The sequence below is a fragment of the Carcharhinus amblyrhynchos genome, chromosome 11 (genome assembly GCF_965287045.1).
Source record: "Carcharhinus amblyrhynchos chromosome 11, sCarAmb.v2.hapA, whole genome shotgun sequence".
NCBI classification, from domain to species: domain Eukaryota; kingdom Metazoa; phylum Chordata; class Chondrichthyes; order Carcharhiniformes; family Carcharhinidae; genus Carcharhinus; species Carcharhinus amblyrhynchos.
In genome coordinates this window covers 22,230,497-22,258,481 of record NC_137334.1, presented here as the reverse complement: position 1 = coordinate 22,258,481, position 27,985 = coordinate 22,230,497, and the positions used below count along the sequence as shown (strand labels likewise).

Sequence of the window (27,985 nt, the reverse complement as noted above, 5' to 3'; positions counted from 1 at the left end):
CCGCAACCCGCACCCCCCACCCCGCCTCCCCACTTCACACCCCCTCCCTCCAAAAATAAAACTTGATTTTGGCAGTAATTGGTCTGAACTTTTCCAGTTGAGTTATTAAAAGCATGTGGCCGCAGTGATTGGATATAGTGTGAACTGCCTAAGCGCTACAGCTATGTTTTGTTATTGACAGTGGCACTATACATATACCATCTTCTGAAGCATCAGTGTTAGTTTGGATGGACTGGCTCACCATCTGCCTTCCCCGTGTGTGAATCCCCTATCAAAAATCTGAGCTTGCGTGTTAAGCACCGTGTGGTTATCATAGTTTCCATTCAGAACCCTTGAGTGCTGACAGATCCACTTTTAAGCAGAGCCAAGCCCTGGATTGCGTGATCTCAAATGCTTTGCTGCAGTGTCTGTACTAGCAGTCAGCCCAGCCGTCATCTGCAAGTTGTTTGTGAACACACTCCTTTCCCCTCCCTTCAACCCGACCACCATGGCAGTTCAATATCTGCGCGCGCACACTCACAAAGTGGTCATTTCCTATCCAGCTGAATGTATAACGAGCTAGATCTTAACACTGCAAGGCAGGCGAACCCGGCCAGTCTTAATTCACGATCAATACCTGGATATTAAACTTTGTGTTTGCGTACCCATTACTGCTCTAGTTTTGAAGGGCATCTCTTACTCCCCCTTGCCCTCCCTCACTCTTCCTCGTTTCCCCCTCTGTTCCTCCCCTTGATCCCCCTTCCACCAGTGTCCCTCTCAGGATATGTTGGGATTTGTTTTCCTTGGAGTAGAGAAGGCTGCGCGGAGGGAGGGAGGGAGGGAACCTGATTGAGGTGTAGAAAATCATAAGCCACGCAGTTAGGAAGAAACCTTTCCCCCTTAGTAGAGGGGTCAATAACCAGCAGCAGAGATTTAAGGGAAAGGGCAGGGGATGTGAGGAAAAACTTTGTCACCCGGGGGTGGTGGGAGTTTGGGACTCGCTGTCTGTAGAGGCAGCAGCCCTCAACATTTAAGAAGCATTTGGAAGTGCAAGTGTAATGTCATAGCATACAAGGCTATAGAGTGAGTGCTGGAAAATGGGATTAGAGAGGATAGGTGTTTAGAACATAGAACACTACAGCACAAACAGGCCCTTTGGCCCACGAGTTGCGCCGATCACATCAACACCTATCTATAACCCCCAATCCCATAAAACCCCATATACTCATCCAGAAGTCTTTTAAAAGACCCCAGCAAGTTCGCCTTCACCACCACTGATGGCAGCCGATTCCACTCACTCACCACCCTCTGAGTGAAAAACTTACCCCTAACATCACTTCTGTGTTTGATGGGCCGCCATGGACACGATGGGCCGAAGGGTCTCTTTCTGTGTTGTAAACGTCTGTGACTCTTACAGTTCGACGTGTGTGAATGAAATCACCCCTTGTTCTTCCTAAATGGTAGGAAGGGCGTGGCCGCTTCTACTGACCTCTCTTAGGACATTCCTCTCATCCCAGCAGTCAATCCTGTTTAAGACTTATTTTATCTAAAGTAAGGAGACCAAAACTGTAAAGAGTGCCCCAGATTTGATCTCACCAAGATCTCTATATATCTGCAGTGAGGCTTTGTTCATATACTCCAAACCATGATAATGGATGTATAAAGTGCAAGAGCCTGATTATAATGGTGTTCCATAGATCTGAGCTATAATGCTATAATCTGGTTTATTTTGCTCAGATTTTTTGTGTTAGCCTTTTTCCTCATTGAGACGGGCAGATGAGAAATTCCATCTGATTTGAAGCACAGACTCAGACTCACCCTGGGCCTTGAGTACAGCTCCGGCACACTCTTTATTTCTACTGTCTTCAGTGGCATCCTTGTACAAAAGATCCTTGCCCTTATATAGCGACTGTTACATCCTGAAGACACCTCACAAAGTGCTTCACAGCCATAGACTCGTGAGTTGAAATCACTGTTATGTGCAAGGCAATTTATGCACAGTAAGATCCCACACACTGCATTGTAATGTACAGCCAGATGATGTATTTCAATGCAGTTGATTTAGGAATTAATATTGGTCCAGACACTATCAGCTCTTATGCTGTATTTTCCTAATAGCGCCACCATTAGTCATAGAGGTTTACAGCATGGAAACAGGCCCTTTAGCCCAACTTGTCCATGCTGCCCAATTTTTACCACTAAGTTATCCCAATTACCTCTATACCTATCTTGCCCATGTAACTGTCTAAATGCCTTTTAGAAGACAAAATTGTACCCGCCTCTACTACCACCTCTGGCAGCTTATTCCAGATACGCACCACCCTTGTGTGAAAAAATTGCCTCTCTGGACCCTTTTGTATCTCTCCCCTCTCATCTTAAACCTACGTCCCCTAGTTTTAGACTCCCCTACCTTTGGGAAAAGATATTGGCTATCTAGCTGATCTATGCCCCTCATTATTTTATAGACCTCTATAAGATTACCCCTCAGCCTCCTACGCTCCAGGGAGAAAAGTCCCAGTCTATCCAGCCTCTCGTTAGAACTCAAACCATCAAAATTGCTGTCCTTTCAACTGTTTGACTCTTGGATCAGGAATTTCCTATCCCAGTCTCTCGACCATCGCCTAGGGGTGTTATCACTAGACTATTAATCCAGCAACTTCACTAATGTTTTGGGGATCCAGTTTTGAATCCCACCACAGCAGATGATGAAATTTAAACTCAATTTTTAAAAACCTGGAATTAAGAATGTACTGATGACCATGAAACTGTTGTTGATTGTCAGAAAAACCCATCTGGTTCCCTAATGTCCCTTAGGGAAGGAAATCTGCCTTGCTTACCCCGTCTGGCCTACATGTGACTCTAGAGCCAAATCAAATCATCAATGTGGTTGACTCTTAACTGCCCTCAGTCAGCTAGGGTTGGGCAATAAATCTGGCCAGCCAGCAACACTCATGCCCCACGGATGAATAAAAAAACCCTTCTCCTCCGTTTGACAAGGTACCTCACAAGAGGTTATTGCAGAAGGTAAGGGGGCATGGAGTTGGGGGTAGGGTGTTAGCGCGGATACAGGATTGGTTGTCAAATAGGAGGCAGAGAGTGGGGGTTAATGGGTGCTATTCGGATTGGCGGTTGGTAACCAGTGGAGTGCCCCAGGGGTCGGTGCTGGGGCCTCAGCTATTTACCATTTATATAGATGATCTGGAGGAGGGAACCGAGTGTATGGTGTCGAAATTTGCTGATGACACCAAGATTGGTGGAACGGCAAATTGTGCGGAGGGTGTGGAGAGTCTGCAGAAGGATCTAGATAGGCTGGGTGAATGGGCCAGGAAATGGCAAATGGAATTTAATGTTGGCAAGTGTGAGGTGGTCCACTTTGGTAGGAATAATGGTAGGAAGGACTATTACTTACGTGGCGAAAAACTGCAGCAGGCGACGGTGCAGAGGGACCTCGGGGTCCGTGTGCATGAGTCGCAAAAACCCAGCCTGCAGGTGCAGCAGGTGGTCAGGAAGGCTAATGGGATGCTGGCCTTCATATAGAACATAGAACACATACTGTGGGAGGCGAGGGAAGAGATTGCAGAGCCCCTGGCGATGATCTTTGCATCGTCAATGGAGACAGGAGAGGTTCCGGAGGATTGGAGGATTGCGGATGTAGTTCCTATTTTCAAGAAAGGGAACAGAGATAGCCCGGGAAATTACCGACCGGTGAGTCTAACCTCAGTGGTTGGTAAGCTGATGGAGAGGCTTCTGAGGGACAAGATTTACGAACATTTGGAGAGGTTTGACATGATCAGGAATAGTCAGCATGGATTTGTCAAGGGCAGGTCGTGCCTTACGAGCCTAGTTGAGTTCTTCGATAATGTGACTGAACACATTGACGAAGGAAGTGCCGTGGACGTAGTGTACATGGACTTCAGCAAGGCGTTTGATAAGGTCCCCCATGCAAGACTTCTTGAGAAGGTGAGAGGGCATGGGATCCAAGGGCCTTTGGCCTTGTGGATCCAGAACTGGCTTGCCTGCAGAAGGCAGAGAGTGGTTGTGGATGGGGCTTTTTCTGAATGGAGGTCAGTCACCAGCGGAGTGCCTCAAGGATCTGTTCTGGGACCCTTGTTGTTTGTCATTTTCATAAATGACCTGGATGAGAAAGTGGAGGGATGGGTAAGTAAGTTCGCTGATGACACGAAGGTTGGTCGTGTTGTGGATGGTCTGGAAGGATGGCAAAAGTTGCAGCAGGACATAGATAGGATGCAGGACTGGGCGGAGAAGTGGCAGATGGACTTCAACACAGATAAATGTGTAGTCGTCCATTTTGGCAGAACCAACGGGATGAACGAGTACACTATCAAGGGCAGAAGTCTGAGTAGTGTTGAAGAGCAGAAGGATCTTGGGGTCCGGGTCCACAGGACTCTTAAATCGGCCTCGCAGGTGGAGGAGGTGGTCAAGAAGGCGTATGGTGTACTGGCCTTCATTAATCGAGGGATTGAGTTTAGGAGTCGGGAGGTAATGCTGCAACTTTATAAGACCCTTGTCAGGCCTCATTTAGAGTATTGTGCGCAGTTCTGGTCGCCTCACTATAGGAAAGATGTAGAAGCTATTGAGAGGGTACAGAGGAGATTTACAAGGATGTTGCCTGGACTGGGAGGCATGCCTTATGAAGTTAGGTTGAGGGAGCTGGGACTCTTCTCCCTGGAGAGACGAAGGTTGAGAGGCGACCTGATAGAAGTTTACAAAATGTTGAGAGGAATAGATAGGGTGGACTCTCAGAGGCTATTTCCCCAGGTTGAAATGGTTGCTACGAGAGGACACAGATTTAAGGTGCGGGGAGGGAGGTTCAGAAGTGATGTTAGGGGTAAGTTTTTCACTCAGAGGGTGGTGAGTGAATGGAATCGGCTGCCGTCAGTGGTGGTGGAGGCGAACTCGCTGGGGTCTTTTAAAAGACTTCTGGATGAGTATATGGGGTTTAATGAGATTGAGGGTTATAGATAGGTCTGTAGGTTGGTAGGTGTTGATGTGATCGGCACAACTCGTGGGCCGAAGGGCCTGTTTGTGCTGTAGTGTTCTATGTTCTATTACAGCGCAGAACAGGCCCTTCGGCCCACGATGTTGCGCCGACCAGTTAAAAAAACAATGACCCTCTAACCTAAACCAATCCCTTTTCGTCCATAAACCTATCCATGGATCTCTTAAACGCCCCCAAACTAGGCACATTTACAACCGCAGCAGGCAGGGCATTCCAATCCCTCACCACCCTCTGGGTAAAGAACCTACCCCTGACATCCGTCCTATAACTACCCCCCCTTAATTTAAAGCCATGCCCCCTCGTGCTAGCTTTCTCCATCCGAGGAAAAAGGCTATCACTGTCCACCCTATCTAAACCTCTAATCATCTTATATGTTTCTATAAGATCCCCTCTTAGCCGCCTTCTTTCCAGCGAAAACAACCCCAAATCCCTCAGTCTCTCCTCATAGGACCTCCCCTCCATACCAGGCAACATCCTGGTAAACCTCCTCTGCACCCTCTCCAAAGCCTCCACATCCTTCCTGTAATGTGGGGACCAGAACTGCACACAATACTCCAAGTGCGGCCGCACCAGAGTTGTGTACAGTTGCAACATGACGCTGCGACTCCTAAATTCAATCCCCCTACCAATAAACGCCAAGACACCGTATGCCTTCTTAACAACCCTATCTACTTGATTCCCAACTTTCAGGGATCTATGTACACATACACCTAGATCCCTCTGTTCATCCACACTATTCAAAGTCCTCCCGTTAGCCCTATACTCAACACATCTGTTATTCCTACCAAAGTGAATTACCTCACACTTCTCCGCATTAAACTCCATCCGCCACCTCTCGGCCCCGCTCTGCAACCTGTCCAAGTCTTCCTGCAAACTATGACACCCTTCCTCACAATCTACCACACCTCCGACTTTGGTGTCATCAGCAAATTTACTAATCCACCCAACTATACCCTCATCCAGATCATTAATAAAGATTACAAACAGCAGTGGCCCCAAAACAGATCCCTGAGGCACACCACTTGTAACCGAACTCCATGACGAATATTTACCATCAACCACCACCCTCTGTCTCCTATCTGCTAGCCAATTCCTGATCCAATTTCCTAGATTACCCTCAATCCCATACATCTGCATTTTCTGCAGAAGCCTTCCATGGTGAACCTTATCAAACGCCTTACTAAAATCCATATATACCACGTCAACTGCCTTACCCCCATCCACCTCTTTGGTCACTTTTTCAAAAAACTCAATAAGGTTAGTAAGGCACGACCTACCCGCTACAAAACCATGCTGACTATCTCCAATCAATTCATTACTCTCCAAATAATTATAAATCCTATCCCTAATAATTATATATAATAATAATTCATAGCGAGGGGGATTGAATATAAAAGTAGGGAGGTCTTGCTGCGGCTGTATAGGGCATTGGTGAGGCCGCAGCTGGAGTACTGTGTGCAGTTTTGGTCGCCGCACTTACGCAAGGATATTTTGGCCTTGGAGGGAGTGCAGAGGAGGTTTACTAGGCTGGTACCGGAGTTGAGGGGGTTGAGCTATGAGGAGAGGCTGAATAAAGTAGGCTTGTACTCGTTAGAGTTTAGAAGAATGAGGGGAGATCTCATTGAGACATATAAGATGATGAATGGGATGGATAGGATAGAGGTGGAGAGACTCTTCCCACTCAGAAAGGACAGTAGGACTAGGGGGCACAGCCTCAAGATATGGGGGGGGGGGGGGGTTAGAACGGAGTTGAGGAGGAACTTCTTCACTCAAAGGGTGGTGAATCTCTGGAATTCTCTGCCCGTTGAGGTGGTGGAGGCTGCCTCGCTAAATATTTTTAAGACGCGGGTTGATGGGTTTTTGATAAGCGAGGGGATTAAGGGTTATGGGGAGAGGGCGGGAATGTGGAACTGAGCCATGACAGATCAGCCATGATCTTATTGAATGGCGGGGCAGGCTCGAAGGGCTGGATGGCCTACTCCTGCTCCTATTTCTTATGTTATTATGTTCTTTAAACTCTCTCATTGATAAAGTTTTCTTTGGGAACACTTTGGGACATTATATTACACCGAAGGTGCTATATGAATGCACATTGTTGTTGGGATGAGTCTGCCACCTTAGAGGAGGCCATTTGCTTCCATGTCCTTGCGGTAGTGATAGCTAAGGGAGCTATCTACCCTGATCAAACCTCCCTCTCCCTACCCAATGGGAAAATACGCTTTGACACACAGTCTCTGACCAAACTGCCTTTGCTGTGATTGCAGGTTGCTGAGGACATTGGACTCCTAAAATGGGATAAAGGACCGTGGCTGGAGCAAAGTGACGTCTCCTTCCATTTGCTCAGACTGCTGTGAGTACATGGGCTGCACCTAATGGGGGCTGGGTAGCTGGAGGGCGGGTAACACTGTCAGGAATAAGTTGCCCTTTGCTGTGAATAATTGTCTGAAGATCAGGACAAAGATGTCAATAAAAAATCAAACATCTGAAAGAGAATTCAATTAAAATGCCAGAAACGTGCAGAAGATGTGTCAGCATCTGTAAAGAGAAAGACTCAGGTTACTGTTTGTTGCAAAAGGGTACGCCTGAACTATTAACCCTGCCTTTTTCTTTGTATGATGTGGGAAATGCCGGTGTTGGACTGGGGTGGGCGCGGTAAGAAGTCTCAACACCAGGTTAAAGTCCAACAGGTTTATTTGGAATCACGAGCTTTTGGAGTGCTGCTCCTTCATCAGGTGAGTCGAGAGCTGGGTTTACAAACACGGCATATATTGACAGAGACACCATTGCGAGCTAATTACAGATTGGAATGTGAAGAATGGTTGGAATGCGAGTCTTTACAGGTAATCAAGTCTTACATGTACAGTGTGAGCGGAGAGAGGGATAAGCACAGGTTAAAGAGATGTAAATTGTCTCAAGCCTCATGCAACAATCTCAACCGGATTCTTGGGTTCATGTCACTCTACATGTAACCCCCACCATTTGGCCTGGGCTTTCAAAATCCTACTAACTGCCCTGGCTTGAGACAATTCACATGTCTTTAACCTGTGATTATCCCTCTCTGCACTCAAACTGTACCTGTAAAGATTTGATTACCTGTAAAGACTCGCATTCCAAACATTCTTCACGTTCCAATCTGTAATTATCTTGCAATTGTGTCTATATATGCTGTGTTTGTGAACCCAACTCTGATGAAGGAGCAGCGCTGTGAAAGCTCGTGATTCCAAATGAACCTGTTGGACTTTAACCTGGCATTGTGAGACTTCTTACTATTTTCTCTGCGTAGTTACTGATGTATCCGCCATGCGTTTACAGATTTTTCTACTTTGATGCAAACATTCAGATTCCAGTCCAGTAGTGAAATACTAAACAAGTGTTTATGCATTGATGGGAAACCGCCTGCTGGATACACTGGGTGCAACAACCCTTTGGCACCCAGCTGTGGGAGCGCTGCAATACTCGTGTTCAGGGTAGTAGGGTTTGCTGGTCTGCTTGTCTGCTGTCCATTGGAATGAACAATCCCACAAGTGAAGGAAATCAGTGGATGTTATTGTACACACAGATTTCAAAAGGCATTCGGTAAGTGGCGCGGTGGTTAGCACTGCTGCCCCACTGCGCCAGGGACCCGGGTTCAATTCCCGCTGGGGTCACTGCCTGTGTGGAGTGTGCACATTCTCCCCATGTCTGCGTGGATTTCCTCCAGGTGCTCCGGTTTCCTCCCACAGTCCAAAAAAGTGTGAGTTAGGTGGATTGGCCGTGCTACATTGACCCTAATGTCAGGGGAATTAGCTAGGTTAAATGATGGTTACGGGAATAGGGTCTGGGTGGGATTGTGGTTAGTACTGACTCGATGGGCCAAATGACCACCTTCTGTATTGTAGGGACTCTACGAAGGCACCACATGAAGTTTTTTTTTGCACAACCTTTAAAGGTTTATGGATTTGGGGTTAATGGCAAGAATCCTGGAAATACTCAGCTGTGGGGAAAGTGAATTCATGTTTCTAGTTGATGTTCTTTCATCAGAATATCTGATGCCGGTGCCCACAGTCACTGTTGTCTTTGCACAGCAAGATCCCACAAGCAGAGATGTGATAATGAGCATATAATTTATTTTGTGTGATGTTGATTGAGGGATGAATGTCAGTCTGCTGACAGGGCCTGAACTCAGAGTTTAGAAGGATGAAGCGGGGTAGGGGGAAGGTGGATCTGATTGAAACTTATTGAGAGGCCCGGATAGAGTGGACATGGGGAAGATGTTTCCATTAGTGGGAGAGACTAGGATCTGAGGGACAACCCTTTAGATTCGAGATGAGGAGGAATTTCTCTAACTAATTCCCCTGACATGAGGGTCTATTTAGCATGGCCACTCCACTTAACTCTCACTTTTTTGGACTGTGGGAGGAAACCGGAGGAAACCCATGCAAACACAGGGAGAATGTGCACAGTCCACATAGACAGCGATCCAAGCCGGAAATTGAACCCAGATCCCTGGTGCAGCGAGGCAGCAGTGCCAACCACTGTGCCACTTAACGAGTGCCTTTCGAAAATCTATGTGTATGATAACATCCACTGATTTCCTTTCATTGACCCTGTTGGCTACTCCTCAGAAATCTCTAACAATCTCACAGACACACAGCAGGACAGGCTAGACACATCTTCACTGCACTGGAGAGCGAGGATGGTGAATCTGTGGAATTCATTGTCACAGAGGAGGTCAGGTCATTGAGTGTACTTAAGACAGAGATAGATAGGTTCTTGATTGGTAAAGGGATCAAATGAGGTTAAGAAACTTATCAACCATGATCGAATGGCAGAGCAGATTCGATGGGCCAAATGGCCTAATTCTGCTCCTAATGTCTTATGAAAACCACCCCGCATGCTCTTCTTCAGAATATTGTCAAGGGACCTTTTGCAACCAGCTGAGTGAGCGGACAGCCTCTTGCTGTAGTGAGGCCTTTGTGACTGTCTCTGTGTTGAAGGTTATGATGCTTGTAGCTGAAGCAAGACTGTTAAATCAGCCAGTCTTTCCCTATCTGCCCTTTTGTGAATTTGTACGTTGCGATCATTGCTCTCTCTCTCTTTCTGTTCTGCATGGAGAAAATTGATGTTTGCCGTGTGCTCAGGAGGAGTACTGTTCCTGGTTGAGAGTTGGCTGCCATTGACACTGCACGTGCAGCAGGCCACTTTGCCTCTGCTGGTTTGGGAATGGTCCAAGGCACTATTAAAAAAAAAATGGCGATTATAAACAAAAATCAGTAAAGTGCCCTTTAGAAACCAGTAAATCCAGAGCAACATAAGTGCCAGTCTGGTATTCACTGTTGGCTTTTGCAGGATTTCGTTGTTCCAACATAAACCACATCTCTGTTTTCCTTTCTGAATTCCACATTGAGAATGTACTGCAGGCAGATCTTTAGGAGTAATGTTTTCAATGGAATGGTCAACCGCTGTGCAATGGGGCCCTCTAAAGATCAAATCTAGCTTACTGTACCAACAAGGCAGACAGAGTTACACATGTTACTCATGACAGCAAATCAGTTCCATCTCGGGAAAAGTTGATTCCTGCGTTTTTTTACAATTGACGTATATGTTGATGAGGTGGAATAATTGAAATCTTATTGATTCTCCACCTTGCTGTCGCTGGGGGACTATTTTGGCAGATTGGAAGCATGTGTAGCCTTGCAACCAGACGGCACAGTGGTTAGCACTGCTGCCTCACAGCGCCAGGGACCTGGGTTCAATTCCCGGCTTAGGTCGCTGTCTGTGCGGAGTTTGCACATTCTCACCATGTCTGTGTGGGTTTCCTCTGGGTGCTCAGGTTTCCTCCCACAGTCCGAAAGAAGTGCTGTTTCAGGTGCATTGGCTGCTGGCAACGGTGGTGGAGGTGAATTCGATAGGGTCTTTTAAGAGACTTTTAGATAAGTACATGGAACTTAGTAAGATCGAGGGTTATAGGTAAGCCTAGTAAGCTGTAAGGTTGGGACATGTTCGGCACAACTTTGTGGGCCGAAGGGCCTGTATTGTGCTGTCGTTTTTCTATGTTTCTATGTTTTCCAACATCTGCTGTATTTCACTTGTGTAAAGCAATGGGATTGGGAGTTTGTTTGAGAGCAATTTTTCTTTCCCTGGGTAGGCTTGGATTGTTTTCTTGGGGTGAAGATGCCGGCATTAGACTGGGGTAAACACAGTTAAGAAGTTTCACAGCACCAGGTTAAAGTCCAACAAGTTTATTTGATAGTAAACCCACAAGCTTTCGGGGTTTGCCCCTTCATCAGGTGAGTGGAGAGTTCTGGTCTCAAACAGTGTATGTAAAGGCACACACAGTTTACAGAATACTGGATGTCTGTGTCGATATGCGCGATCTTCTTGGAGATCCTCTCCACTTGGAGCCAGCAGTTTGCAGTGTCGATGGTAGTCATGGCAATGGAGATGCCGGCGTTGGACTGGGGCAAACACAGTAAGAAACCTCACAACACCAAGTTAAAGTCCAACAAGTTTATTTGATAGTAAACTTTCTCTCCAGTCACCTGACGAAGGGGCAAACCCCAAAAGTTTGTGTTAGGTGGGAATTCTGATTTTTCTAATGTGTCGGTGCTGACTCGATGGGCCAGATGGTCTGTTCTGTGCTATATGGTGACTCTCGGTATTTGGCCCTGATCTCCAACAGGTGAATATCAGGGCAAGAGCTGTGCACTTTCACAGCCTGTAACATCTTAAATAAAGAATAGCTGAATGTTTCTGAAGTTTACTGAAAAAAAAACGTAATAATCATTTGGTGACCTGGAGTATTTCTGAAAAAAGAGATCTGTTTTTGTCAAAGTTTTTTGTCTTAGGGCAATTTACAAGAATGTAAAGGGAATTTATACTGCATGAGGAGAGAGTACTGATTGGTAGAGGCGTTGCCATGGAGAATGCAGTAATTGATGGTGACTGACAGATAACTGTCAAGTCATACCCATGTAATCTGAATTGTTACTTTACATTTGGTATTCATGCAAATCGTTCTGATGAGTGCAAGACAAAAAGCTTCGACAACAAAGACTACTTTTTTGTCTGAAGAAAAACAAATCGTTTCCTTTTCCCATTTCCATTCTGAGTTATGACACTCAGTTTTACAAGCCTCATAAATCTCTTGCCCTGATTATTCTTGTGTGTGGGAATTAGCATTGTTTTTTAAAGTTTATTTATTAGTGTCGCAAGTAGGCTGACATTAACACCTCAATGAAGTTACTGTAAAAATCTCCTAGTCACCACACTCTGGCGCCTGTTCGGGTAACCAGGCCCAACCACTGCCCTATTCCCATCACCCCACATATTTACCCTACTAATCCCCCTGACACTAGGGTCTACTTAGCATGGCCAATCAACCTAACTCGCACATCTTTGAAATGTTGGAGGAAACCACAGCATCCGGAGGAAACCCACGCAGACACGGGGAGAATGTGCAGACTCCGTGCAGACAGTGACCCAAGTCGGGAATCGAACCCGGGTCCCTGGCGCTATGAGGCAGCAGTGCTAACCACTGTGCCGCCATGCCACCCCGTTGTGTTGTGCATTGTAAGTTGCAGCAATGTCAGGCTTGCTTATAGCCCATCACCAATTAGAATTTAAATTGCAGGCACCTTAAACTAGCATTAAATAAATATTCAGTGAATATAAAATGCCACCTTGGTCAATTAACTGGTCAGTGTTAACATTAGCAGCAAAGTGATAGCGGTCTGTAATACTCACACCAGATATTGAAAGGACCAATCTTGTGAATGTGCGGCATCTTGGAGCAGGTTTAGTGTAGCAAGCAATGCAGCAGATCTGGGCACAGCAAGATCCCACTCAGCATCTTTGTAATGAGATTTTGCTTTAGCCAAGGTGCTTGAGGGATAAGTATCGACCGAGACACCAGGTTGAACTTTGCTGTTCTTCCTTGGAGTTGTGCAGTGGGATCTTTCTTTACTTGGGGGGAGTCAGAAAATGCTGGAGTACAATCACTGCGTGGAACTCCTTGGCTGAATAGCCTCTTCCTGTCCTGCGTTCACTTTGTACTCTTGGCAACTTGCACATTATCCACGAACGTTGTGACTAGCAGCGCATTGTCGAGAACTAGTATCGCATGAACAGTGTAAGAGGAAATAATGAATTCGATTCAAATTAAGTTAATTCATTTGATTTGATTTGGTTTGATTTATTATTGTCACATGTATTAGTATACAGTGAAAAGTATTGTTTCTTGCGCACTCTACAGACCAAGCATATCGTTCATAGAGAAGGAAAGGAGAGAGTGCAGAATGTACTGTCACGGTCAGAGCTAGGGTATAGAGAAAGATCAATTTAATGCCAGGTAAGTCCATTCAAAAGTCTGATTATTTTTCATGAAGCAGCCTTCAGTCCTTAAATTCTTAGTGCCTCAAATTATTGGAAATAATTTGCACAGTGGTTAGTATTGCTACCTCACAGCACCAGGGACCCGGATTCGATTCCCGGGTTGGGCCACTGTCTGTGTGGAGTTTGCACGTTCTCCCCACGTCTGCGTGGCTTTCCTCTGGGTGCTCCAGTTCCCTTCCACAGTCCGAAAGGGTGTAGGTAAGGGGGATTGGCCTTGCTAAATTGTCCCTTCGTGTCTAAAGATATATAGGTTAGGTGGATTTGTGTCAGGGGAACTACGAGGGTAAATCTGTGGGGTTATGGGGATAGGGCATGGTTGTGATCGTTGTCAATGCAGGCTCAATGGGTCGAATGGCCTCCTTCTGTACTGTAGGGAATTAGTGAAATGTGAGCTGATAATGATTGCCAGAAAGAACACATTATCCATGAACGTTGTGACTATCAGTCTATTGTCGAGAACAAGTATCATGTGAACAGTGTAAAAGGAAATAGTGAATTAGATTCAAATTAACTTCATCCATTTGATTTTTGATTTGATTTATTATTGTCACATGTATGCAGTGAAAAGCTTGTTTCTTGCACGCTGTACAGACAAAACATACCATTCATAGAGAAGGAAAGGAGAGAGTGCAGAACGTAGTGTTACAGTCGTAGCTAGGGTGCAGAGAAAGATCAACTTAATGCAAGGTAAGTTCATTCAAAAGTCTGATGGCAGCAGGGAAGAAGCTGTTCTTGAGTCAGTTGGTACGCGACCTCAGACTTTTGTATCTTTTTCCCGCCGGAAGAAGGTGGAAGAGAGAATGTTCAGGGGGTGTGAGGTCCTTGATTATGCTGGCTGCTTTGCCAAGGCAGCGGGAAGTGTGGATAGAGAGAGTGTTAGGAAATCCAAGGTAGTTTGTATTGGTAAACGTTAGAAATAAGGTCTAGTTTTAGGTTATTTTAATGTAATGTTTCTGTGCTAGCGGCGATCTGGATTTGCATTCACGCCGAGCAAAGATGTTTGTATGTGCAGGGGTTGGTTCCAACTGTGATGCTATTGCGCTTAGAGAGAGTTACAGCATGAAGAGCACATACAGTTGCAGACATTGCTTAGCAACCGGAAGCCCACTTCCCAGAGAGAGAGAGAGCTTTCCTTGATTCTTTAGTTTGTACCTGGAAGCCAGGGCAGTTAGAGACAGGTGACGGAGGAGTGAACAGCTCTCTGAACTCTGCCAGGAGAAACTGGACAGGACAAGGAGGTTGCAAAGATGCATGTTTCTTAAGGAATAAGATTACAGTCCAGATAACCAGGGAATAGGGAGTAAAGACAACATGGGACCAAGATTCAGAAGAAATTGAGGAAGATTTAACAAAATGCTACATTAACTGGATTTAAAGTGGGACAGAGGCCTCTGAACATAGAACATAGAACATTACAGCGCAGAACAGGCCCTTCGGCCCACGATGTTACGCCGACCAGTTACAAAAACAATGACCCACTAGCCTATACCAATCCCTTTTCGTCCATAAACCTATCCAGAGATCTCTTAAACGCCCCCAAACTAGACGCATCTACAACTGCAGCAGGCAGGGCATTCCAATCCCTCACCACCCGCTGGGTAAAGAACCTACCCCTGACATCCGTCCTGTAGCTACCCCCCCTTAATTTAAAGTCATGCCCCCTCGTGCTAGCTTTCTCCATCCGAGGAAAAAGGCTATCACTATCCACCCTATCTAAACCCCTAATCATCTTATATGTTTCAATAAGATCCCCTCTTAGCCGCCTTCTTCCCAACGAAAACAACCCTAGATCCCTCAGTCTCTCCTCATAGGACCTCCCCACCATACCAGGCAACATCCTAGTAAACCTCCTCTGCACCCTCTCCAACGCCTCCACATCCTTCTTGTAATGCGGGGACCAGAACTGCACACAGTACTCCAAGTGCGGCCGCACTAGAGTAGTGTACAGTTGCAACATTACACTGCGACTCCTAAATTCAATCCCCCTACCAATAAACGCCAAGACACCGTACGCCTTCTTGACAACCTTATCTACTTGATTCCCAACTTTCAGGGATCTATGTACACACACACCTAGATCCCTCTGTTCATCCACACTATTCAAAGTCCTCCCGTTAGCCCTATACTCGACACATCTGTTGCTCCTACCAAAGTGAATTACCTCACACTTCTCCGCATTAAATTCCATCCGCCACCTCTCGGCCCAGCTCTGCAACCTATCTAAGTCTCCCTGCAGACTATGACACCCTTCCTCACAATCTACCACACCTCCAACTTTGGTGTCATCAGCAAATTTACTAATCCACCCAACTATACCCTCATCCAGATCATTAATAAAAATTACAAACAACAGTGGCCCCAAAACAGATCCCTGAGGCACACCACTCGTAACTGCACTCCATGATGAATATTTACCATCCACCACCACCCTCTGTCTCCTATCTGATAGCCAATTCCTGATCCAACTTCCTAGATTACCCACAATCCCATACATCTGCATTTTCTGCAGAAGCCTACCATGGTGAACCTTATCGAACGCCTTACTAAAATCCATGTATACCACGTCAACTGCCTTACCCCCATCCACCTCTTTGAGGTAGCTTAGACGTTTGGTGTTAGTTTAATAAAAATCTGGGTTTCAAGAGTTTGTGATCATTTCGAAAGCGGTCAGAAAAAGAAAATCCTAACGAGGTTGGTGCAAGAACCCGGAGTGGATTCTCTAGTAAAAGTGGAATGGAAGCTTTGTTTAAAAGTGTCGTCTGAAAAACCTGGATTGGATTTCGGGATGCAAAACACCAAGCAAAAGTATTACCATGCAAGATTTAAAAAAATTTAATGTGGAGTTTGGAAACTCTCATGTGACAGTCATCGCAAGAGGTGGGGGTGAATTCTGAGGAGAAAACCACTGACACTAACTAGGGTTCAGAGGAGTGTGTATTTAAAAAGGGACTTTGTATGCTAATGAGATCATTGTGGCTTCAAATGTACTTTGTCATACATGTTAATCTTGCATGTCCAGCATATGTGTTCATCTTAAACCTTGTGTGTACTTAATAACCTAAGAGGTTATATACCTAAGAAGCAATATATTATAATTCATTTTTTTCCCATATGGGCAGCATGGTGGCACAGTGGTTAGCACTGCTGCCCCTCAGCACCAGGGACCTGGGTTTGATTGCTTACGCGGAGTCTGCATGTTCTCCCTGTGTCTGCATGAGTTTCCTTTGGATGCTCCGGTTTCCTCCCACAGTCCAAAAGACATACTGCTTAGGTGCATTGACCGTGCTAAGTTCTCCCTCAGTTTACCTGAACAGATGCCGGAGTGTGGCAACTAGAGAGATTTTGACAGTAACTTCATTGCAGAATTAATGTTAAGCCTACTTGTAACTAATAAATAAACTTTAAACTTTGCATTAGATGTGCTGGTTAGGTGGATTGGCCAAGCAAAATAGCCCCTCAGTGTCAGGGGATAGCTAGGATGAATGCATGGGGTTATGGGGATAGGATTGTGGGTGCCATTTCAAATGAGTTCACATCACATTATTACTAACAATGGATTAACCCAGCACAAGGCAAAGATTTCTGATCGGGGAAAGCACACTGTCAGGCCCGCAACCCCTTTTGTAATCTAACTAAACGGCCCAGAATTTGCTAGCAAAATAAGAGGGGTCATGGTGCACACAGATATCAACACGTTAAACATTTTTAACTGTTAACCTCACACAAGCAGGGGGTCACCATTAATCACAGCAGGATTGTGGCTGGTGCAGACTCGATGGGCTGAATGGCCTCCTCTTGGGCTGTAGGATTCTATGATTCTTTCTATATTTAATAAATGCATGTTCCTTGTTGTTAAAATTAATTAACAGCCCTGTGACTCTGTTCCTCCACGTTTGATTAAAAAATAACTAAAGGTTATGGTGTTTTGAGCCAGGATCCCATTCTGGGATCTTCCTGTCCAGTTATAACAACAACTGGGATTGTAATAAAGAGAGGGGAAGAATGAGAGAGAAAGAAGACTAAAGAAAAAGTCAGAAAATAATTAAATGTTAAACCTGTGCCGATTAGGTGGATTAGCCGTGGTGAATGTGTGGGGTTTTGTGGATAGGGCGGGGTAGAGGGCCTAGGTAGGACACTCTGTCAGAGAGTTGGTACAGACTCAATAGGCCAAATGATCTCTCCTGTACTGTAGGGATCGGAGAAGATTTTCAAAAAAACTTGCTCAATCAGCGTCATAAATATAAATAAGAGAAGGCCAAGGTGGGGGACCTGACTAAAGTGTACGGAATTATGAGGGACATAGATAGGGTGATAGGAAGAAATCCTTCCCCTTATGAGAGGAGTTAATAACCAAGGGCATAGATTAACACAGTAAGGGCAGGAGACCTAGAGGAGTTTGAGAAAAAGCTTTTCTACTCAGAGGGTGATGGGAGATTGGAAGGGTGGTAGAGGCAGGAAATTTCACGTTTAATATGTATTTAGATGAGCTCTTGAAATGCCCTAGCATACAAGGCTATGGAGCAAGCACTGGTAAATGGGATTAGAGCAGATGTGTGATGGTAGAGACAGACACGATGGGCATAGGGGCTCTTTTTCATAAAATCCCTGCAGTACAGAAGGAGACCATTGAGCCTGAACCGACCACAATCCCACCCAGGCCCTATTCCCATAATCCTACCTATTTACCCTCTTAATTCCCCTGACGCTAAGGGTCAATTCATCATGGCCAATCCACCTAACCAGCATATCTTTGGACTGTGGGAGGAAACCAGAACATCTGGAGGAAATCCATGCAGACACGGGGAGAATGTGCAAACTCCACACCGACAGTGAGCCAAACTGGGAATCGAGCCTGGGTCCCTGGTGCTGTGAGGCAGCAGTGCTAACCACTGTGCCATCATGCTGCTGTGATTAATGGTGACCCCCTGCTTGTGTGAGGTTAACAGTTAAAAATGTTTAACATGTTGATAACTGTGCACCATGGCCCCTCTTATTTTGCTAGTAAATTCTGGGCCATTTAATTAGATTACAAAAGGGTTGCAGGCCTGTCAGTGTGCTTTCCTCTGATCAGAAATCTTTGCCTTGTGCTGAGCTAATCCATTGTTAGTAATAATGTGACGTGAACTCATTTGAAATGGCACGAGTATGTCCTTTGTTTGAGTCACTCTCTGCTCTGTAATAAACATGCCCATTGTTCTGTGCTTTCAAAGACTTGATGTCGCTTTAATGGGCAGAAGCAGCAAAGTCTTTGCAGCCTGGTAAACAATGGGATGCTTGTATTAAATTACAGTGGTATCACTCATTTGACAAGGGTTTGCATGATCATTCGCTCTTTTGCCTAACTGTAAAACAAATGATTTAAAGTTTCTTAGGCATTGCCCAGAAAACCATTGGCTTTGAATGTCAGATTACAGGGCTGCATTCAGATTGCCAACTCCAGGAGCCACTGTGTATCTGGATAAGTGGCTGAAATGAGTTTAGGAAACTCAGATCAGCCCAGATTTATCAGTAATGCAGAACTTCAAAAGCTAATGGATCTATTGTGAATCTGTCCAACCGTAAGGTTGGAAAGTGATGCCACTGCACAAACACTTCTTTATTCATCTGTGGGACATGCTGGCTGGGCCAGCATTTATTGCCCATCCGTAGTTGCCCTTGCAGGGCAGTTGAGAGTCAACCACATTGCTGTGGCCCTGAGGTTACATGTAGGCCAGACCAGGTAACAACGGCAGATTTCCTTCCCCAAAGGGACCAGATTGTTTATTGTCAGAAAAAACCATGGTTTCATAGTCATCAGTAGATTTTTAATTATTTTAAATTGAATTCAAATTCCACCATCTGCCGTGGCAGGATTCGAACCCTGGTTCCCAGGGTTTAGCTGAGTTTCTGGATTAATTGCTTAACGATAATACCACTAGGCCATTGCCTTCCCCCACATGCCTGTATCTCTCTTTATTTTAATGATGTATGTTGTGATCCTTGTCTAGACCCCAGGTTGTTGGTAAGATCTGGTTTGTGACCAGTCACATTTTGATTAGAGTGGACCCTGACTTTCTCATTTAATAATGCCACAGATTCCCCAGGTTAGGAACAAATAAACTTTACTACACAAGGTCAGAAAAATAAAACTATCTCACAAGATACATGTTAACCAACAGGCAGATTGTGGTCAAACACACCACTCTGTGCAATTGCGACCAAAACAGAGTCCACGGATTTCTTAACCCATGCAGACGTCAGTAAACATTCAGTCAAACGATCTCACTGAAACTCCGTCTCCTTCACAAGAGATTCCTGTCTTCACCTTTGAAGACCATACCTTGGAATTCTCTCCGCAAGTCACACCCATTCAGACAACCTCAACAACAGCCCATCTCACAGGGTTTTGATTTCATCTCCAGAAGGTGGGCTGTTGCTCTAGATTCCTAAACCTGCACTGAAGCAGCAACTTCGGCTTTTTGACCGCATCGAAGAGAACACAGCTGCTCCAAAGCGGTCCCTTCATCCCCAAAGGCCCACGGCATGGAGTCACTTGGATATTCAGCGCTTCCCCTGAAACCACTTCACTGCTAAGCACAGTTCTTCTCCTGCTCTTCAACTTCATGGAATTGGGGCCTCTTCCTGCCCATGTCCCCTGTCTGGAGCTCCGGATTTAGGGACCTCCCCGTGTGCCCTGCCTATGACACTTGTTTTTAATGGCACTCTGGTGACATGATCTGGGTGTTTGTGCCGTTTAGCTTCACGCACAGGCAAGCCTGTCTGGTATCAGCCCAAAGTTCCTAAAATTGCAGCCCTGTGCTGGTGCAGTATGCCCCGGTCTACTTGTGTACAGAGACTCCGAGGTCAGTCAGGACTTAGTAGTTCCTGATCTCTGCTGTTGACGCACAAAGTTCTGATTTTCACAACATATGTTGGAGTAAATAGGTTAATAAACCAGTTAAAAAACAGAGGGAGGGAATTTGACGTACGCAGGCTAATTCCTAATTTATTGTCATAATATTTGTCTCTCCTCTGCAGCAAATTATCAATCTTTTATTCTTGTCTCTTCTGCCATAATATTTTTGAGTATGTTGTGAGGTATAGCACAACCCTGAAGTCTTTCTGTGCCCTTGAATTTGGGCATCACAATGGGCAGCTCTGCTGACTCACAGCGTCAAGAGCTCAGGTTCAATTCCCCGCTTGGGTGACTGTCTGTGTGGAGTTTGCACATTCTCCTCGTGTCTGTGTGTGTGTTTCTTCCGGGTGCTTCGGTTTGCTCCCACAGCCCCAAGATATGCGAGTAAGGCGGATTGGCTGTGTTAAATTGACCCTTAGTGTCCAAAAATGTGTGGGTTAGGTGGATTGACCATGCTAAATTGCCTCTTAGTATCCAAAGATGTGCGGGTTAGATGGATTGGCCATGGTAAGTGTGCGGGACTGCAGGGGAGAGGGCATGGGTGGGATGCTCTGTCACAGTTAGTGCAGACTCAATGGCCCGAATGGTTTCTTCTGCACTGTGGGGATTCTATGAATTTCACTGAGGGTGAAAACTGCCCTTTTCTGTCACAACACCCAGCTTATGATCTCTCCTTGCACTGGAGCTGTCCATCTGGGGGCACCGCTTGTGTTAAAGTTTATTAGTGTCACAAGTTGGCTTACACTAACACTGCAATGAAGTTGCTATGAAAGTCCCCTAGCCGCCACACTCCTGCTTCGGGGACACTGAGGGAGAATTTAGAAGGCCAACACACTTCAGCACTACGTATTGGGGCAGGGCCCAGTGGAATGGCTTCACCTGAAAGAAGGCAAGTGCAAGAGTTTGGTAGGAAGCTGAGTGAATATCAGAAGGCGATTGAAACCTTTTAACTGTTGGTGTTGACTGAGAAGATACCAGCTGCCAGAAAAATCATCTGCTGTGATGATGAATGGTAAAGATTTGTTCCGTGTGATTGTGGTTGTCTGTGATGCAGTCCAGGACTCGATCAGCGGAGGGTGCTATTGTTACATTGAATACATTGGATACAGACTGTCCCACAGTCACTGCTGTACCAGATTGTCGTGCGTGCATGGTGTTACTGACTAATGTATTTTGCTTTTGGGGAAGTTAATGGGATGTTCTAATTTATCTGGACGTGAAATGTCCCTCAGTGGTTTCTGATCGAGCAGTTCCTCCTTTGTTACGGTTCTGACTGGAGCACTTAAGTTACGAGCGTGACACAGCTTCAGTGCGTTTTAGCAAAATGTTTCTACCCACGTACCGATCTCTCACAGGGACAACACCAACTCAAATTCACTTTTCTCCTTGTGTAGGGTGGAGAACAAGCAGCGCGTGGCTGACCTGACATCGTTCCCCAGGTATCTCCCAGAGGTCACGATTGGCGCCCACGAGTTTGATCAGATGGCTCACGCCTACAGACAGGTAAGGCAGCTGGACACTGGCTGGAATCTCTACCCCACAAACACACAACACTGCCAGTACTGAACAAGGTCACTCCACAGCACTTTCTGTCTTCCTTTAATCTTCAACACTCACAATGTTTTTACTGCTGTGCGTTCTGTGTTTGTGATTTTTACGTATTGTTGAATTGGGCAGTCTGGTGTAATGTGTGTCTGATCAGGTGCTTTTCCAGTGAATGTTTTTTCTTTCTATTTTGATTCTCTTCCCCTGTACACCATTCAACGGCACAGTCGTTAGCTCTGCCTCATGGTGCCAGGGACTCAGGTTCGATTCCTGGCTCAGGTCATTGTCTGTCTGTGTGGAGTCTGCATGCTTTCCCCGTGCCCGCGTGGGTTTCCTCCAGGTTTTCCAGTTTCCTCCCACAGTCCATGCAGAATAGGTGGATTGGCCATGTTAAATTGCCCCTTAGTGTAGGGAGACTAGCTAGGGTAAATGCATGGAGTTGTGGGAATGGGGTCTGGGTGGGATTGTAGTCAGTGCAGACTCAATGGGCTGAATGGCCTCCTTCATATTTATGATTTATAAAGGCAGTGTGAAGCACTCCCCGGATCAGAGTCAGTGCAGGTGACCGGCAGACTTCAGTTCATCTCTGATGGTCTAATCTGCAGAGCGGGCTTGATCTGTTCCAGCTGCCTGCCTTCCTCTGGCTGTGTCACCCTCCACCCTTTCCAGTATCTGTCCCAAGCAGACTGCTGGCTGCTCATGAATTATCGGGGGGATTGCCCTTTTAATTTATCTCTCGCTCCCCCTTCCCTCCTCCCCACGCAGCCTCCAGTGCCTCAGTGTGAAGCATCTTTCTGTCCCTCTGACACTGAGTATGTGGTTCCGCTGTCAGCACAGTCACTGTACAGTCGGCATCTTTCTGTTCCTCAGGTACGCTGGTTGATAGTTTTTCATATGCAGCAGTTCAAATTTTTGAGCACTTCAGCTTTTCTGGGGGTTTTGTTTAAACTCCTGGTGACTTAATTTATATATATATATCTTTAAAATGAAATAGCCAGCAGTTCAGGTCAGTAACAAGTGTCAGTGGAGAAAGTACATCGGTGTTGTACCGTGTCTGAGAGCTGCCAACCAGAATGTGCAGTTTACATCCCAGAATCCTGGCCCTTCATTCTCCATTTCCCCGCCCTCTCCCATATCCCTCAATTCCCCAAAGGACCAGAAACGTGTCTGCTCCTCCAAACCATAAATGTATTCAACAATATACACCCCTCTGGGATAGAGAATTCCAAGGATTCACCACCCTTTGAGTGAACCCATTTCTCCTCATCTCTGTCCTAAATGACCGGCCCCGTTTGCTAAGACTGTGCCCCTGTGTTTTAGATTCTCTGACCAGCGCTGCACAGCATTGCAGGAGAATCATCCAAAAAGAGGAAGCGAAATGCCACAGAATATCCTCCATTACCAGTCTCATCTTGGTGCTTTCATTTGATTTATTAATCTTACCTGTATTAGCATAAAGTGAAAAGTATTGTTTCTTGCGCAGTATACAGACAAAGCATACCGTTCATAGCAAAGGAAAGGAGAGAGGACAGAATGTAGTGTTACAGTCATAGCTAGGGTGCAGAGAAAGATCAACTTAATTCGAGGTAGGTTCATTCAAAAGTCTGATGGCAGCAGGGAAGAAACTGCTCATGAGTCGGTTGGTACATGACCTCAGACTTTTGCACCTTTTTCCCGATGGAAGAAGGTGAAAGAGAGAATGTCCGGGAAGTGTGGAGTCCTTGGCTTTGCTGGCTCTTTTCTGAGGAAGTGTAGACAGAGTCATTGGTTGGGAGGCTGGTTTGCGTGATGGATTGGGCTACATTCACGATCTTTTGTAGTTCCTTGCGGTCTTGGGCAGTGTGGGAGCCATACTAAGCTGTGATACAACCAGAAAGAATGCTTTCTATAGTGCATCTGTAAAAATGGGTGAGAGTCGTGGCTGACATGCTTCCCTTATCTGGGAGGCTTCAGATCACAGCTCCCCAGACCAGAGGAACCTTAAGACCTGCACCTGGTTTTAATTAGAAGTTGACCAAGAATCCCAGCATGCTTCACTCTGTTAGAAAAGCCATTTTAAAACCACTATTGCCATTATTGTTGTTAAATCACTGTTCTTTCTCCGTCCACAGTAGAGAGAGATCTTCTCCCATTTCCTGCTTAGTTCCATCCTCTAGAGTTTCTTGGAAAGTTTAAATATGTGAAAGACACAATACTACATGTGAATCATGTGGCAGAGTTCAATAGATTGTATCTTAGCAGAAGATTTTTACAGGATTCAATCTATCTAAACAAAAATGAACAGCTGCTCTAACCAGGATCGTGTGGGGTAAAGTAGTTAACAAATACCAATTATTTTTCTGCTTGTTATCTGGGAGTTTGTGTGCACGCTGATGTAAAGCCACGTGGAAGAATTTCAGATCTGTTTTCTTGCAACCTGTACTTACCAGCGCCCTGTGTTCCCTCCTTTCAGCTCCCCGGTCGAAAGTATGCAGACGGTTTCAATGCCGACGTTGGGGATAAGTGGATCTGGTTGAAATAACTGAGTGGCTTTCAGGACAATGGGAATTGATGTGAAAGGAAGAGAATGTTCCGGAACTCTGCTTCTGAGCTGGAGTGGCAAGTTCCCAACCGAGCCTGGCGTGACTATTCAGTCTCGAGTTACCCCTCGACCTGTGCAGAAGTTTGAGCACCTTATTAACCGATTGTACGTATTTAATAAAACTCAACCTCAAACCTGCTGTATCCTGTTGATTTACAGGAGGCAAAGTATGATAACACGTAACAGAGTGGGGGCAAACATTCCAAATGTGGGGCAGTTGTGCCAGTGATGTCACGCCCCTGAATTCCAAGTTTAAGAACAAAATCTATCACATAGTATTGTTCTAGAATCTATGCTGGTCCAGCAGTGAACCTTGCAGGTTCCCCGGTGCCGTCTCCCTGTTCCCCCAGTGCCGCTCCCCATTGCTGCGTGCTGCCGCGTTCGAAAGCGTTGCGGGGGGTGTCAGGGGCATTCAGAAAAGTGGCAGGGAATGGCTATAAATTGGGAGAGGGGAGTGTGCAGCGGCACCTGGGTGTCCTTGTGCACCAGTCACTGAATGTAAGCATGCAGGTGGTAAAGAAGGCAAATGGCATGTTAGCCTTCATTGCGAGAGGTTTCGAGTACAGGAGCAGGGATATGTTGTTGCAATTATACAGGGCCTTGGTGAGGCCACACCAAGAGTATTGAGTGCAGTTTTGGTCTCCTTTTCTGAGGAAGGATAGAACATAGAACATTACAGCGCGGAACAGGCCCTTCGGCCCACAATGTTGCGCCGACCAGTCTTATTTTTAAAAAAAAAACATTGACCCACTAATCTAAACCAATCCCTTTTCGTCCATAAACCTATCCACCAATCTCTTAAACGCCCCCAAACTAGGCGCATTTACAACTGCAGCAGGCAGGGCATTCCAGTCCCTCACCACCCTCTGGGTAAAGAACCTGCCCCTGACATCCGTCCTATAACTACCCCCCCTTAATTTAAAGCCATGCCCCCTCGTGCTAGTTTTCTCCATCCGAGGAAACAGGCTATCACCATCCACCCTATCTAAACCTCTAATCATCTTATATGTTTCTATAAGATCCCCTCTTAGCCGCCTTCTTTCCAGTGAAAACAACCCCAAATCCCTCAGTCTCTCCTCATAGGACCTTCCCTGCATACCAGGCAACATCCTGGTAAACCTCCTCTGCACCCTCTCCAAAGCCTCCACATCCTTCCTATAATGTGGGGACCAGAACTGCACACAGTACTCCAAGTGCGGCCGCACCAGAGTTGTGTACAGTTGCAACATGACGCTGCGACTCCTAAATTCAATCCCCCTACCAATAAACGCCAAGACACCGTACGCCTTCTTAACAACCTTATCTACTTGATTCCCAACTTTCAGGGATCTATGTACACATACACCTAGATCCCTCTGCTCCTCCACTCTATTCAAAGTCCTCCCGTTAGCCCTATACTCAACACATCTGTTATTCCTACCGAAATGGATTACCTCACACTTCTCCACATTAAACTCCAAAGTTTAATGTTCTTGCTCTCGAGGGAGTGCAGCGAAGGTTTACCAGGCTGATCCCGGGGATGGTGGGACTGATGTATGAGGATTGATTGACTAGGTTAGAATTGTTTTTGCTGAAGTTCAGATGAATGAGGGGGGGATCTCATAGAGACTTATAAAATTCTAACAGGACTGGATAGGGTAGATGCTGGGAGGATGTTCCCGATGGTGGAGGAACTCCATAACCAGGGATCACAGTCTGAGGATTCAGGGGAGACCATGTAGGATGAAGATGAGGAGACATTTCTTCACCCAGAGAGTGGTGAGCCTTTGGAATTCATTACCACAGGAAGTAGTTGATGCCAAAACATTGAATGTATTCAAGAGGCGGCTGGATATAACACTTGGGGCGAAAGGGATCAAAGATGATGGGGCGAAAGCAGAATTAGGCTATTGAGTTGGACGATTAGCCATGATAGTGATGAAGGGCAGAGCAGGCTCGAAGGGCTGAATGGCCTCTTCCTGCTCCTATGGTCTATCCCTACCATAATGCAAGCTTCCAACGTTGTGCTTGTAGAGTGCGGAGGAGAATCTTCCTGATAATGAGCAGGCGATTAGGGGAAAGCTGCCCAATGAACCCTCCATTTCCCTGACAATGAAAGCTGCTGCTTCAGAAGCAGGGCCACAGGCTGACCTGATGGTGCAGCCACTTCAAAGGAGTGTTGGTCAGAGAAAAGTGAATGAGTTCTTTACACATGAACTGGACAAAGTTCCAGCGTCTCAGGGATGCAACATTTCTGCACTAAATACCTGAGCTTCTTGTTGAGCAAGGCTTCCTGTGCAGCTTGTTAATGTCTTTGCTTGTGACCCATCATTAAAACTTCAGCTGTTATACACGCTCTGAGCAATCTTCAAGGAAATACCAGTGATGTCTCTGGGCAGGATTGAAGGGAGTGGTGCTGAATTTAATGGTGCATTAATCCCGACACTTCCCTGCCAATACTGCACCCTCACACACAAGAGCTTTTACTGTGATCTGTTTGAAATGTGTATTTGTCCTCCAGGTGTACAATGTCATTATAGAATCATAAAACCCCAACAGTACAGGAAGATGCCATTAAGCCCACCAATTCTGCACCAACTCTCTGACAGAGCATCCCAACCAGGCCCTATCCCTGTAACCCCACACATTTCCCACAACCAATCCCTCTAACCTGCACATCTTGTGTCACTAAGGGGCAACTTAACATGGCCAATCAACCTAACCAGTATACCTTTGACACTAAGGGACAACTTAGCGTAGCCAATCCACCTAACGTGCCCATCTTTGGACACTAAGGGGCAATTTAGCATAGCCAATCCACCTAACCCCCACAGCTTTGGAGTGTGGGAGGAAACCCACAAGACACGGGGAGAATGTGCAAACTCCACACACACACACACACACACACACACACACACACACACACACACATATCACACAAAGATGGAATTGAACCCGGGTTCCTGGCGCTGTGATGCAGCAGTGCTTGCCACCGTGCCACCCATCATATTAATCACTTCAAGAAATTCCCTCCTTGAACCTCCCACCCCTGTTTTTCCAAAAAAAACCCACTGCTTTGAGCAAGCTTTTGATTATCTGAACCAATACCTCCTTGTGTAGCTTAGCCTTATATTTCGTTTCATGTTGCTCTTCCAAAGTGTCTTAACTGGGGGCACTTTATTATGTTCACGGCACTAAATAAATGCAAATTGTAGCTGGCAATACAGTCCAGCACCGCAGGATGTATCCTATCCTTCCCTCTCACAGATGAAGGCCAATTAAATAATAACAGACGCGACAGTGAAGAGGGGAGGGGCTGTGTGTTTGGCAAATATGGAACAGGGCAGAATCTGAAAGGTGGGCCTAGAGGATTGCTACAGCATTGCAATGGGAATTGCCCACTGTAACACGATGCACATTTCAATTATTCCCCAGCTTTTATGTTTAAAACAAAACACTTGTGAAAATGTGGAGAGCTGAAAAAAATGTCGTGTGCTGCTCTGTGCTATTTGGATGAGGAATGTTGCCAAGTGACTCGTGTGGAATGCAGAAACTGAACTGGATCCAGCCACATAAACACAAGAACAGATCAGAGGCCGGGAATCCTGCGGAG

The 27,985-nt window shown here is 45.9% G+C and overlaps 1 protein-coding gene across 1 annotated transcript in view; it reads left to right on the top strand.

The window, feature by feature from the left end:
• Positions 1-24,527, top strand: part of ndufa10 (NADH:ubiquinone oxidoreductase subunit A10) — a 58,584-nt gene extending 34,057 nt beyond the window's left edge. Inside the window, exons 8-10 of the mRNA XM_080198759.1 lie at positions 7,264-7,349; positions 21,662-21,770; positions 24,265-24,527. Of these exons, the coding sequence (XP_080054885.1) occupies positions 7,264-7,349; positions 21,662-21,770; positions 24,265-24,333 (264 nt within the window). The 3' untranslated portion in view covers positions 24,334-24,527. The remainder of the gene's footprint in view (positions 1-7,263; positions 7,350-21,661; positions 21,771-24,264) is intronic.
• The last annotated feature ends 3,458 nt before the right edge of the window (positions 24,528-27,985 follow it).